The 15,324-nt window shown below is 40.6% G+C and overlaps 1 protein-coding gene across 3 annotated transcripts in view; it reads left to right on the forward strand.

The window, feature by feature from the left end:
* Nucleotides 1-15,324, forward strand: part of THSD7B (thrombospondin type 1 domain containing 7B) — a 291,869-nt gene that overhangs the window by 262,926 nt on the left and 13,619 nt on the right. For all 3 annotated transcript variants that reach the window (XM_085228059.1, XM_085228060.1, XM_085228061.1), the window contains exons 19-22: nt 6,126-6,267; nt 7,609-7,724; nt 7,855-7,972; nt 13,302-13,447. In XM_085228059.1, coding sequence (XP_085084185.1) covers nt 6,126-6,267; nt 7,609-7,724; nt 7,855-7,972; nt 13,302-13,447 — 522 coding nt within the window. The remainder of the gene's footprint in view (nt 1-6,125; nt 6,268-7,608; nt 7,725-7,854; nt 7,973-13,301; nt 13,448-15,324) is intronic.

Genomic DNA, 15,324 nt, shown 5'->3' on the forward strand with positions numbered 1-15,324 from the left:
TTGTACTAAAAGTGGCAGCAGGCAATACAGCTGACTCACAGGTTTCACAGTGACTTTCATCTCAGGTGTGAGTCTGAGTTGTTATGGTTTGGAAGTGCTTTCCCCCTAAGCCAATTGGAAAAGAAATCGAGGACTCATTTGTAGATTTTGCGGTTCGTTGCATGCGTTACTGGATCTTCATCTCAACTGGTAACTTCACATGTAGGCATGGCAGAGGGCCTGTATTATGGGTATTGGACTGAAGAATGACGATTGAATAGAGTTTAATTTCTAGACCAAGGGATAATTTATTTAAGTCAAGAATAAGAATCGTGCTGGCCCAAGGCCTTCCTGGATGAACGTACACTGTTCCTTGTCCATAGGTATGACCTGATTTTTTTTGGATGGTTTTATCAAAAAGTTAGTGATTTATATATATATTTTTAGATTTGTTGGTTTATTTTATTAACCTTTATTAAAAATGTTTATAAAATAAATAATGATTATGTAAGTATGCAAGTGAGTTTCAGAACTTAGATACATCTCAAAAAGAAAGTCTATATAAATGCATTTTCATTTCAAAGGACTGCTCGTGTTACTGTAAGGGGATTGTTAAATCGTTCTGAAACATCCATGTCTGCATGAACAATACAGTGGTTCATTGCAGTGTTAAAAATAGTTAAACCTTGTTGCTGCCAACGCATTTCCCTTAGTTTGAGGTTGCATGTTTCCTTATGAATAGACTTTTAAATATAATGTGGCCAGCTATTTATAGAGCAGCGTGCTTTATACAAGCTGTTTGATAAATAAAGCAGCTTAAAGGGCTTTCTGTTGGGTTACAACCTTTACGCTGAACAATTATGATGCATGTGAAAGCCTAGATCAGTGGACAGCTTTTTAAATCCACCACAAAGAAAATCTGATAGAATATATTAATGTGCAGCATTAACAACCCTTACTCAAGAGCTTAGATTTCATAACCTTATGGTTTTATTTTATTTTGCATCCTTTTCTTCCAGAGCAAACTAACTATACTTCGTCTGTTCTATTATTGTCTGGAGCAAAGGCTGGGTACATTCTTTGTGTATGTTTATATCCTTCACTTCTCATATTAGCTTAAAAGAGTGTCAAGTGATCATGCTAGAAAAATGTGACTGGCTAAAAGAAATACTAAAAATGCAGTAGATATAATGCCAAGAATTCCTCTATAGAATCAAGAAGATGGCTTTTATAGTTTCTCAAGTGAATAGTCCTTTAGGAAAGACACCAATTCATTCCTCCCTTAACGTGATATGTATCTCCCAGTGCCTCAGGATGTTTTCTTTTTGTTATCATTTATATAATCTTGTCTGTAGATGCTGGGCTCAAACTCAACTTTTTCACAATTGATATAAAAGAATAATGAAAACAGTGAGATGTAATGCAGTAAAGTAGGGGACAGTCGAGTTACGCATGTAAAGAAACTTACTGTCAGTGTATGATGTCCTTATGCTCTAAGATATGCTGTATGATTTGTAAGATACGAATTGTGACTTGAGTTACGTGCCCGTTATTATTACCATCTAGAAATTAATTCCATTCCTACCAGTTACATCAAAGGAAGCACGTGCCTGAATTGCACACTCCATTGCTTACAGTCATCGAGGAAGAATCTGGAATAAATCCAACAACCAACACTGTCTGTAAAGCTAAGTGCCAAAATTGGTTGGCGCTTAACCTTGAGGGTACATAAAGTTACAACATCTGTACCTTCTGCTTTCATGCATCACAGCATTTCTTGTTTTCCCTCTTATATTTATTGCCAGTCAACATCCATATTCATTCTCCTTCTTTGATCCAGAAATCTCTAACCTGTACGTAGCCTGGGTGGTGCAGAAAGTAGATTCAGTTACCCTGAATAGAGATAGAAATTAGACAAAGGTTTTCCATTGGCCAAGCAGACAGTAAGCTCTCATGATTCTCACATAGAAGCAAGACTAAGTTGTCCTTTGTTGTAGACCCAACCTTTTGGCAGAGAAGAGCCTTGGTTTCCTGCGGTCTGGCATCTCTCCAGAGCTGTTCTCGTTGCAGTTTGCTGGAGGTGTCTTTGGAGCCCTTTACACTCAAGTCAGAGGCAGAATTTGAGCCCACTTTCTTGTCTCATTTCTTACACCTGAGCTGTGTGCAAGAGCTGCTCTGTCTGGATCACATCACAGATCAGTGAGATCCATACAAGCATGGCATGGAGAGCTTCAGCTTCTGCATTGCACTCCGTTTGGCCATCTTCTAGCTCTGACACAGTCTAAATCTACCTTAATAAATCAGTCTAAATCTGTCACCTTGACTTTCAGGGTAGAAAGATTTCTGTGATGCCCAATTTAAGCTAGCTGTTACACGCCAAATCCTCCCACAGGCATAGAAATAAATAGCATGATTGTAAGGAGATGATCTAAAAAAAACAAGTCAAAATTTAATTCCCACAACTGTACACTGTAACTGTACATACCTGCCTGTCTCTGAACAGTGATACTGACTGCACCTTTTCTTCTTTCATTTTCCTTTTGCTGTATATACTGCATTGGCTGATGCTGAGCACAAACCCAACTGCTTACAAGAGGGAATGTCCAACTTTATGAAAAAATAATAATGAAATAATAATGAAAAGCTAAATCTACAGTTAGTAAAAATAGTATTTATTTATTAGTGGAATGACATGAAGTAAAATAATGTCTTTTAAAGTACCACATTGTTTAATGGAAAGAGAGGAATTGGAAATGAAAGTGCTTAGAAAAGGGCTGATGTGCTTTCTCTTTATTAAAAAAAATAAAGTAGATTCATATATGCTTGTGAGAATAAACTTGGTTTCCTAGTGGGGTAAGAAATCTATCCTTTTTCAGTTTAAAACCTTTACCCCTTTTCTTTTCTCTACGTGCCCTTGTAAGAAATCCCTTCCCAACTTTTGGGCAGGCCTCTTTCAGATATTGGAAGGCTGCAATGAGGTTTCCCTGGAGCCTTCTCTTCTCCAGGCTGAACAAGACTATCTCTTTCAACTTTTCTTTGTAGGAGAGTTGCTCCAGCCCTCTGAGCATCTTTGTGGCCTCCTCTGGACCTGCTCCAACAGTTCCACGTCATTCTTGTGCTGGAGGCCCAAGGTCTGGACACGGTACTCCAGATACTTACAGGGCCAAAGTAGAGAAGAATTTACTCCCTTGCCCTGCTGGCCACCCACCCCTTTTTTGATGCAGCCCAGCATACAGTTGGCTTTCCAAGCTGCAAGCGCACATTGCTGGCTCATGTTGAATTTTTCATCAACCAGCACTTCCAAATCCTCTTCCTCAGGACGAAATGTTAGGTAGTGCCAGCCCCAGTACCAACACCTGAGGAGCACCACTCACTGATGGAATGACACCTGTACTATTTCACATGGAATATTATTTTTGAATAGTCAGGTTGACTGTCCTTTTCTACATCTATGAGAATACGCAGAATCAAGCCCTTCTGTAGTCTTGCCCAGGTCTTGATTAGCTCTGTAACTGTGTTTCTTTATTTCTTGTTAATGCTCTCAGTATTTCCCCACAAGAAACAATCTCTCTTCTTTAACTTTTGCTGTTTACATTCCCTAACTACTTTGGGTTTCCAGAGCCATTCCTTATTCTTTGCTATATAGTAAGTATTTAATTTTTCCAGCCTGGGATTTTTGTGGAGTCCTGCAGGAGTTGTGCACCCAACCCTATTGAGATTCCACAGTGGTTGGATGCTCGGCTCCCTCTTGCTCCTTTGAAAATTCCAGCTTTCATCTTTTTCTTTGCTAGCCGTTCCCTCCTGCCGCTTATTCAGTTCCATGTATATTTGGTTCAATTTTTTACATAGTTAACTTGAAAGAGTAAGGCCAGAAAATCAATTATAAAACTAAATTGACTTCTCAATTGACGTAAAGAGAAACTCAACAAATAATATTACAGGATATTAGTTACAGTTTGCAGACTTTGAATTTTTGCATGTTTCCCAGGTCCTCGGCTTGATTAAATGAACACTTTTCTGACAGAGATTCTTTATTATTCAGAACAGGTAAAAGTGAGTTGCTTATCATATCAACCCTGGCTCCTCAACAAGGTGGCTCATCAGTGCAGTGAGAATGCCAGCTTCAGATCTGCAGTAAACTCCTCATTTGTTTAGATCCTGGCAAATGTGAGGTATATCTCAACCTGTTGGAGTCAGGGCTGTTTCACTGTTCCACTAAAAGAACATCCGAGAGGGAAAATTGCCTGGCTAGCCAGGACTGCTGAGTGGCTGCAACAGCATGAGCACCACACAGTGCTGAACTGCATCAAGGCCCTGTAATTGTGCACAGCAGGATGCGTGCTAGACAATACTGTTTTATTAAAAGCAGTTACTTATCTACAAATTATGCACATTGTCTGCCTACAGGTGGGTTGTTTTTGGAAAGGGAGCAAAGGAAGGTATTTTGGAGCTGGCACAAACTGAACTTCTTTCCCAGTGTTCACTGATTTATTTCTTTTCCTTTGATAAAAATGCAGAAGAATATTAATTAGCAGTAGCTATAGAAATACCTGCTTTGATTTTTTTTGTTAGTTTTAAATGGTCAAGTCACTTAAGCTATTACTGTGAGGATAAGCAGACTAGTTGTGGAGAAGGCCATTAACTATTTGTAAACACTTAGCGCAAGTTTAATTTTCAGTCAGCTGAGAACAATTAGTTGTTTTAGATGAGCGTGGATATTCAAATAAAATTATCATTTAAAATGGTTTGACAAGGTGTGTGTCAGCAATCAGAACATAATACAATTTTCTTCATGTAATATAAGCATTAAGGGATACACAACTTGACAACTCTGTTTTAAAACCAGACCAGAACTTTTCCTGTTTGTTCTGATATTTATTCTGTTTTGTTAAGCTATCATCTGTGCTACTAATCCAGTTTACAGCAGTCTGAGATTTTATGCTGCAGTGCCACGACATCTCTGTTTAATATTCACAGTACAGGAATTATCCATACTTTCACCCATGCAAGGTTCAGTGTTTGACAGCACTTCGTAGCATGATAATAAGCCTGTGGCTTTAAGCTGTTAGTTTTTTATTTTATTTTATTTAAAAGACTCTATAGAAAAATCATGTCTTAAATTCTCAATCAATCACTTATGAAAATATGTTTCTACATGTTTTGTTTCTTCATTTTCTTTGCTGTTCCGGAGCAATCTTTGGTCCTAATGAGAAACTGTTAGGAATTAAATAGGTCATCTTGTTCAGTAAATGCCTCTGGATAATAGAGATTTATTTAATTGGGATTCATTTCCATTCGGTTTGCTGGGACCACTCTGACTTGCCCGCTTTGTGGGACTGTGGAAGAGCTCTGCTGAGCCTCAGTAGGCCAGAGCCCTCGAGGCTGGTGTTCTGTCCCAGCCTTACAGCCAAAAAGGCCATTACATACTTCCATAATCACCCTAGCTTCAGAATAAGCCTATTTATACTTTTTTATGAGATCATTTAATGAGACAAAACAGCTGTCTGTAGTGCTTTTAACCACCAATTAGCCCTGATCGCTGCCACAGCCATTTAATTTTCAGCACTGTGACTCCATCCTCCCCAGGCAGTGTGATGTGGGCGTAACAGCTAAGCTGGGCACACAGCAGTGACACAGCTCTCTCTGGTCCAAACCAAAGATCAACTAAGCCAAGGGGAGAAACTGAAGTCATGTGTGGGCAGAAGTGAGTGGCACCTCTGCGTGAACTGAGAAGAAGCTTATGTCCCTCACGTTCTGGAGGCTGGATGATGAGCAGGTGCTGTCCCCACCGTGAAGGGGATGTTGTAAAACTGGAAGCATTTGGTCACTGTTGCTAAGAGCACAACTGAAATGGAAACCAGAAGTAGGGATGGAAGGCTGGTAAGAACACACATCTGCAGTGCCTGTGATGCACAAGGACAAATGGAAATAGACCTCAGTTGGTTCATATTCATGTGACTATGTGAACAGCAAAATCCTGGGTTATAACCAGCCTGACATCAGCGTATCACGTCACAGGCTGTAAGAAGTCACGCCATCTTGTCAGCACAACTCTCAGCACTGTGCATGTGCTTGTGACAGCCCCAGCAGCCAGTGTCTGTGTATTCACCGGGGTCTCTTGTGCTGTCCATCTCTTCTGTATGCAGGTGTGTGATCCAAGTACTGTGCAAACCCGATCTCGGCAAGTGCTAAGATCTCCCGTCAGTAGAAAGCCCTGTCCTGAAGATTCACAAATGAAACCATGTATTCTTAACCAAAACTGCTTCCAGTATCAGTACAATCTAACAGGTAGGTATAATTTTCCAATCTATTCTTTCCAGGAAGGGACACCAATTACAGTGCACATTAAACTGATGTTTTGCTTTCTTAATTATCTTTATGTAAAAGACCCAGGTCCTTAAAGGCTTTCTCCAGTTGTGTTGTTAGTTATGTTTGCTTGTTGTGTTGGTTACAGCCTTGTCATTACAAGGCTTACTTGCAGACATCGCTAATTTCACTAACACTAATTACATGCCTACATTTCTGCAGGCTAATGGATAAATGTAGGATTTTAGCAGTTATCATTGTGGGTGTGCTGGAAATAGAACAAGTCAAATGGGATCTCTTTCTTTGCTTGGTCATTAGCAGAACTATGTGCAGAGCTCCAGTTACAAGAGAATGTAACGTGTGATTCCAGGGAAGGCAATAATACCCAACTGAAATCTGATCTGGAGGAGATATAGCTTATCTGGGTGGCATAGGATATTGAAAGCAAAATACATTGTTTTGACCTTAGTCAGGAGCAATTAGATCTGTTTCATATGAACTAGCAAAAAGAAAAGTGCAAGCTCTTTTGTTTTGACTAACTCAGATCATTGAGAAAGATACTAAGAGATCTGAGATGAACTTGTAGGCTGTTGGGGAGGGAGAGGAGAAACTGCAGAAACTGTTACACCTGATTACAAACTGAGCCCGAGAAATACAAACAGCATGATGATGAAACCTTTTTTTAGCACCGTATTTCAGAAATGAAGAACAGTTATGCATTGGTGTTTATCAAAGGTGGAAGACAAAGTAGTATGTTTTCTGCTGGTATGCTTCCTATTTCTTGCTGGTGTATGGAAATTTTAGTTGTGTGTGTTATGTTTTTTGTTTATTTTAAATGGTCTTTTATGGCTTATTTTGCTTTGCTTGCATACTGCTCCTCACAATTTTGGACAAGCAGTATGATATGAATTCTGTCCTCCTAGTAATGCCTGTTTTAGTTCACGAGTACTTGAGCTCCATTTAAAATAATGGGAAGCTTTGCTTTGAGACATAAAACGGATGAAATTATAGTTGCTTTTCAGAAACTTCCACAGCTACTTTATCAAAGTGAAGCTTTCCTTCTGACAATACAGCCCTGCAAACGCACCAACTGGGTTTAATTGATACGCTTTATCAGCATTTAACAGTTTTCTGTGCACCGTGGTGTACTGGTTTTGTTCAGGATTATCTGCGTGCGAAGCACTGAGCTTCAAATCTGAGCCTCGCTTTTACTGAAGAGCAACTTCCTTTTGTGTGCTTTCTTCTTGGGTTCGATGCGAGATAACATGGTGAAGTATAACTCAAAGGCGAGTTACAGCAGAGTGCTGTGTCTTGTGCCTGCAGCCTGGAGCACGTGCCAGCTCAACGGGAACGCGACGTGCGGGCGAGGAGTTCGGAAGCGGCTCCTGAGCTGCGTGCGCAGCGATGGGGAGACGGTCAGTGCACGGCACTGCGAGCAGGTGAAGAGAGAAGCCGCGCGCCGCGGAGAGACGGGCAAACATTAATTGAATTCTCCTAATTTTCTGCCCCTCAGCAGCATGATGTCGCCCTGGTTATGGCTTACGTGTGCGTTTTGTTGCTCGCCGACAGCGTCGCCTGGAGAAGCCGGTGGAGACGAGCAGCGAGTGCGTGGTGCAGTGCGTGGTGGACTGCCGGCTGTCGGCGTGGTCGGCCTGGTCGCAGTGCTCCCAGACGTGTGGCTCCGGCGGTGAGTGCCCTCCTGGCCTTCCCCTCCTACCACACACCATAGAAATTCAACATTTGACTTGCTTCCAGCAGCCCGTACGGGTTATGGAGATGTAACAGGCTGTTTTCAAAGGAAACAAGTAGATAGATGCCTGAAGGTGGGACCTGGCTTAGTGGGCACGGTGGTGATGGGTTGACAATTGGACTAGCTGACCTTAGTGGTCTTTTTCAGCCTCAATGATTATTTTGTTATTTAATTTAAACTTTCAGAATTCAGCCATAGGAAACAGTAACCCCTCCCAGATAAAGTGAGTGCTTAGAGTTAGCAGAAGTGCCAGGGAGTTACAGGATTCCTGATAAAGAGATAAGTAATCAAATAAAAAGCTTTTCATATTACTTTTAGCTACATAATGAAATCAAATTGAAGAAAAAAACAGTAAGAATATAGTTCTTGAGTTACTATATGCTGCTGTCTCCGCCCTGTGACCACAGACCCCTGAGTGACTCCAGAAACTTCAGCAAAGTTTTACATAGTCCATACTGCACACCTAAGTAGAAAAAGCAAAAGGATTAGGGCCTTCCTTACTTCTATATGAGTTAAACAAAACTTTCAATGTTGATACGAGGAAGTGCATTGAAGATTGTATCCCAGATACGCTCATGATATTATTTCCCGGGCTTGTAGATTGCATCAGACATACGGGGAATATTTAAACCAAATTCACTGAAGGTCAAAAAGAAAAAAGTTTGTAACTTCCATTAAATTGTCTCTTCAGATGGATTTCAGAAATCAAAACATGTTACAGAGGAAGCTTAATATTTGGATTAGTGGCATTCTTTTTTTGCTGAGTTTTTAGCCCTGTTGTAAAACTGTGCTCTCTTAACATAAATGAATAATTCATAGATAATATTTTAAAAACAACACTCTAGGAATACTATTCATTCCAAAGTTTATTTTTCCTTCAAAATCCATTTTGGAGGGTTAATGTTCATGTTGCTGAATGGACTTAAAATTTTTTTTGGAGTGTTCAATCACTCACTAAAATAAATAGTGCGAAAGCAAGCTGTAACTTCCTTGTGGCTTTTAGCATGATTAATGGAGCAGTTTGTCCTGTGTAATGCCTGAAGGTGTTTTTCTCTTCAGCACTCAGACTGCACAGTCTGCAAAGAGATGTGCTACTACAAGTAGAGGCATGCCTCATATTCCTGATCCTGAAATGCTCATCCAAATCCTAAAGACTAGTTAAAGAATTGATGGTTGGTAATGCATTTAAGGAGCAAATACTTGCTTTGCGTCCTAAGCCAGAGCTGGGCATCTGCAGGGACCGAGCCAACTGAAGTCTTCAGTGCCCTGCAGTAGTGGAGCTCTTCTGTGAGTTCCTTGCTGGGGGTGTCAAACCTCATTAAAGAAATAAAACCACATAGTCAAACACAAGCTTAGTTCAGTCTGGGTCATCTTTTGCTTCACAGACAAGGTAAGTGTTATACACTGAGTAGAAAACTAACTTGAGCAGATCAGGCTGTACACATGTATGATTCAAAAGCTGAAGGTAACTATTCTGTGAATGTACAGACAATAAACATCTGTGAAACCTACCTTGAATTCTGATACCAAACACAGGGGATGGAGGTACCTTTTCACCAGTTTTGTAGCTGTGGCCTCTTGTGTGTTTCCAGCAGCAGAAAGCAAGAAACAACAACAGAAACCTTCCCTTCAGCTTCTTCTTTATCTTCCAGTTGGCTATAAATACTACTAATGGTAGTATCAATAGAGAAGCCGTTACTGATGTACCCACTCATAGGTGGTACTTCACAGATGAGTATCATGCAGCTTTCCTTCCCAAATGTTGACAGGCTGCAATACTTTTGAAATCACCATGAGTTTCTCTTTGGCGTTTGTGAGAATAGGGTTAATCCTCAAATTAGACACAGGAAACCAAAGGATGATAGCAAACAAGCTGTGGGAATATGGAGTAGTAAACACTGATTCTGCTTCCCTTCGCCAAACAAATAATTGCCCACTTTTTGATAAAGCCAAACTGTAGGACTTACATGCACACTTCTCAGAAATAATCCACAGCAAATCAGCTGTGTGTGCTGTTACTGGCTCTGCTCTTCTCCTGTTCACTCAGAAAAACATTCTGCTTTTCTGGCTTTCTTGGAGAGCGTGTGAAGGGCCCTCTGAAGTACCATAAACAATTTCAAAGGGAAAAATAATTTAAATATCATACAGATCAAGATTTAGTGTTGCTAGATGTATGCTTTCGCGTGTTTCTTAACTCAAGCAATGCTGCTGACATTTTTATTTTGTCCTTTTCTTCCAGTAACTTGGTTTGCTGTGATGTATTTTAATGGATGGTGCCTTTCTCTTGCCCAGGTTTTATTTTATGGAACAATGCATTCAAACACGATGCGGTGCTGCTGTGTATGTGGCTCTGACATCTAACATGGTTCTGGTACACAGCAGCCGAAGGCGAATATATTGATTTTTATAAATGATGATGAGTAAAGTAGATCTCTTCCCTGCCTGCACTGAGCCTGCGGAGACGTGTAACGCATTTTGCCTGTTGCAGCTGTGGTTCTGTGCAGCATCTGCTCTGGATGCTGGCTGGAGCCTGACACTGATTTTGTGTTACATAGCAGGCTTCCTCGTACCAGTTGCTGCACTGTTATGGAAAGGTGTATAGTACTGGTTAAATGCTTGGTGTTCCTAGGATTAAAGCTACTGGCAACATATTGGAAAAAGATGTTTCCCCCCAGGATGTATTTCCTTTATTGAGGCAAGTGAATGCCAGGGGAAGTTGTACTTTTCTAAATAAATACTTTCCAGTCTGGTATAATTTCTCTCCTACAGCTGTGTTAAATAGTATAAAAGCAACTAAACCTATGCCTTGTCACTTAGGAAAGTGACCTTGTCAGATAAATGATGGGACTTAACCTGAGTTACACACTGCCGTGTAAATATCCCCAAGTAATTATTTCTTATTTCCAATTTTCAGCACACATTTTGTTTTAATTTTCATAACATTTAATGCTGCAGAGCAGAGGAGACAGACTTGTGGCTAATTCATTGCAAAATTAAGGAAAAAATCATTAGGAAATTAAAGAAAGAGCTAGTATTGCTTTTTCTACTCTGGAGTTTGTGTTGGAAGCAAATGAATTTAGATGCGTGGAGTTTCTGTTCTGCATAGGGAGTAAAAAATAAGGTATTTAGAGAGAAAAGACAGGTGGAGTTTTTCTGCTCCTTGAGCGGCAATGGAGCACCTAGGTAATGTTTATAGAGTGAGGAAATAAACCACAGAGCTTTAAGAGATCCACTGCAGTGATTGCACCCAAGAGACATTTCAACAGAAGTTCTTAGGCAAAATTTCTTTCATGATTTTTTTCACAGGAAGAGATAGGAGAAATGAGGCAAACACCATCTGACCATTGTGAATGCAGTGATTTTAAATGGTTTGGATAACCCACTGTGGGGAAATAAGATGTAAATAAAAACATAATGGTTGTTAGTTCCTCTTTAAAGGAAAATCGCGATTTTTATTCTGTGATCTTGCCATTTGCATTTTGTTAGAAAGTTGTTAAGCAGAGAATATAAAAGGAAATTACGTCTTTAATTAAAATAGCTTGATGAATATTTCAGGGTTTCGAGCCCTTCCACACGAGCTCAGATCTTTAACTCAGAGCTGTGGCTGCTACTTTCCAGCTCGAGCCTGTGGGGCTCAGCGGTGAACTGCTTGCCCCAGGCATCCCCTGTGCTGTCTCCTGCAAACCCCACAGCTGCAGCTTTCCTGCTTTCTCTAAGAACCTTTTCCATTGCTAACCAGTTCCTAGTTACAAGCTCTTCTTCCTCTGTGAGCTACATGCCAACATTCAGCCTAATTTTATGAGCTGCACATCGCTGCTGGTTGCAGCATCCCTGGTGCTAGCGGCTGGTTCGCACATCTTCCCATTCTGGAGTAAGCAGCATCACATCCCTTGGTCTTCTCTCATTCTCCTGCTTACAAGTACCTTGGTATCTGAGTTCCATTGCTGCAACCCTCTCTCTCCATGTGCCAGCAGCGGAATGGTTGCTCTCCTGGTGCACCACAGTTTTTACCTTTTTTCTTTTCTCAGTTAGAAGGGTTTTTTCCATCTCCTAATGTATCTAATTCTACAATGGCTGAATGCACAGTCATGTGGATAAGAGCTTTTATCATCACTTCTGTTACAAACTTCCTCGGTCCAGAGGATTAGAACTCGAAAAGGAAAAAGTCTTAAAATTGGTTTAAATGGGTTTAAAAATGGAATTCAGTGGGTAAGAACGAGGGAATAGCATTGGACAGGTAAGAAAACTCACTGAGATGTGTCAGTAGCATTTTCAGGTGAGTGTGCTTTTAATTTTCACTTGCCAGATTTTTTTAGAAAACCCTACTTGCAGACACATTCATGATGGCAGTACCCAAGATGGTAACTAAATGGCTGAAATACAAATGGGAGTATTTCACCGCAAAGCCTGCTCTCTTTCCTGGTCAGGGAGTTAGCAATTACGACTTCCACCTGTTTTGCATGGGTGTGCTCTTATTACTGAATCCTTTTCCCTATTTTTAACTGCCTCTCAAATCCCCGTCTATTGAGAGGCGAGGCAGAAGATTTATCCATAGCACAATCTTATGCCTTCATAAGGGCTTTTTTCCAGTTTTCTTTTTAATTGGAGCCAGGATTCTAATTGAATCATTTTGAGTGAAAACATTCCTGGATAGAAACGGACAGCAAAAGAGAAGGAAATGGAATTGCTGTAACTTTAATGAGTGCATTCAGTTTTATTATTTCAAAAGAAGTAACATAATTGCTTTTTCCATTCAGTAGCTGAAGAAGTTTTCACCAATAATAAATAGGATTTTAATGGAAATGGCAGAAGTGGTTATGGACCGTAATAGCCATTAGGGTGTTTGCAGTTTTCAAATTAGATGCACATAATTGGTCATAAAAGGAAGATTTCATTTGTTAAAAATCTCTGGAAACATATTGAATGGACAGTGGTAGAAATGATGCTTCCGTAGGAATTATTTTCTTGTCATATTTAATAATCAGAATTTAGTCAAGTGTTTAACTGTGTTGCATAAACAAATAACATATTTGGGAAACAGACAAAGCTGTGTTTAAACACTGTGCTCAGAAATATCAGCAACTGCATCGGGCGGCAGAAGATTGGTAATTGGATCCGTATCAGCCGAATAGTCTTCCCCAACAATTGCTTTATTATTATTTTTCTTTTTGAAAAAGAGCATTTTTATTGATGGAAGATGAGCTTGTAACCATGCTAACCCCCAGATCCATTCCTTCCTGCTGACTGCCATCTCTTCTCTCCTCAGGCCAGATGGTGCGCGGGCGCACGGTGCTGCTGAAGGCCGCGGCCGAGGGCCGGCCCTGCCCGGCACAGCTCAGCCAGCACCGCAGCTGCCCGGTGAAGCCCTGCTACAGCTGGCATCTCGGGCCCTGGTCACCCTGCAGACTCCAGGTATACGGCTCACAGCCACCTCGGGGTAACCGTAGATCTTCCTTGCGAGTGGGAGGTGTTTCTCTTCCAGTTGTTGGAGACGCAGGGGAAATTGGGGCATGTAAACTTGTGCACGTGGTCTCTCAGCTGGCAGCAGCGATTTATAGCAATATATGTTCAACTAGTGTGAGCTTATAGATGTATTAAAGAAGATTTATGGAGTGAATGTGCTTGAGCAAGCATAGTTGTGGTGACCTATAATTTAGTTATATAAAGCAACTCTAACGAGAAAATAGCTTTGTCTCTTCTTCTAAGAACAATATAGAAGGTTTTCTCCTGCAGTAGTGTAAGGATTGTGGTCTCCTTCTTGCTCTTTTTAAGGGATGGAGAATGGCTAGAGTCAGTGTGGGCTCTGCCTATGCCCTCCACACTGCAATTGTTCTCCCACTGCTATTGGCCATTGTCAGCCTTGAATTGATATTTTTTCCCCCTGCTTTTTCTTCTCTCCTTAGCTGTTACTTGACGTTTCCTGTATTCAAAATAGATTAATTGGTAACTAATGGGCAGCGTGTGTGAGTTTCCCAGACACAATGAAACCCGCCTGTATGCTGTGGTTCAGGTGGAGAATTGCTCTTTCTCATCCTGGGGAAAGGACCTATGCACAGGCCCCTGCCTGATTTTCCATATTGCCAAATGTAGCAAATGGAAGACAAAAGTGGAAGTGAAGACACATTATTTGTGTTTTCTGATCTGCCCTTTAGTGCAGCATGCATGACTTGAATGCTTGTTCCATTTCTGGCTGCATCTAATGGACCAATAGCAAACGCCAGAATTTACATGGCTTTTTGGAGATGAAATTTGGAGTATTACAGCTTTTGGACAGCTCAGGATCACAGAACCAGAAATACATTTTAGGGTCACCTTTCTTCTTCATTCCTGTGCTTAACAACTCGTTGCAGATAAGGATGTGAATTCAGCCTTTGTATGTGCTGCACTCAGTATTTATTTATGTATAACATCCTTAGCTGATATTTTGTCCAGCAAAGGTAAGCAAATTCTGCTAAGCATTAGGGATGAGCGATTCAAGCAGAGGAGCTAACATAGCTGATAAAAGAATTAGTAGAGAAGCTGAATTAAGGCTCCACACATTCTAGAAAAATAACACATCATGCAGATTAAAAGTGTGTACATCCAGAACCCTGCTATATTTCAGCTCAGAGCAAGTAATCACAGCCTTTGCTTAGCCAGATATCATCCTGCACTTGCAGTGAGATAGAGCTTGCTTCTCTCCTTAAATTACTGTCTTGTAGTTTCTCCCCCCTTTGCTTTGTTTTGGAGAGGAGCCATTTTTTTCCACGTTCAGTTCTCTTTAATGAGGTGCTTAGGAATTAAATGTAGTTCATAAATACAAGGTGATTTATTCCTATGCTTTTCTGGAAAAGAAGCTTAAGTGTACTTTCCAAAGAAAGCTTTCAGAAGTCGTGTTTTCAAGGATGTTTTGTAGAAGAAGGTAAATACATCCCATGGTAGGACCAAAATGCATGTCATGAAATTGTCCTCCTGGAGTAATGTAAACAGGACAACTCATTATAAGGCTAAAGTATTTCTTCCTTGTTTTATGAGATAACTGAGACTGCATTTCTTAATTGTAGAAGAACTATTTTATGCTAAATTGACTTTGTGTGAATAATTAGAGGTGTGTGCGTGTTCAGGAGTACAGCCTGCTAAGTGTTTTGTAGTGCTTGCTTTCACAGTCTGTAAATCAGTGCACTGCTCCCCAGGCAATTCCCCATGCCAAGAGCACCCGTCCTGTAGGTGTGGGCATTTCTGCTGCATTCAGAGGGATGTGGAACTCGGAAAATGGGCAATACATATAATCTTAAAGGGTTGCATTACAT

The sequence above is a fragment of the Meleagris gallopavo genome, chromosome 7 (genome assembly GCF_905368555.1).
Source record: "Meleagris gallopavo chromosome 7, MGAL_WU_HG_1.1, whole genome shotgun sequence".
NCBI classification, from domain to species: domain Eukaryota; kingdom Metazoa; phylum Chordata; class Aves; order Galliformes; family Phasianidae; genus Meleagris; species Meleagris gallopavo.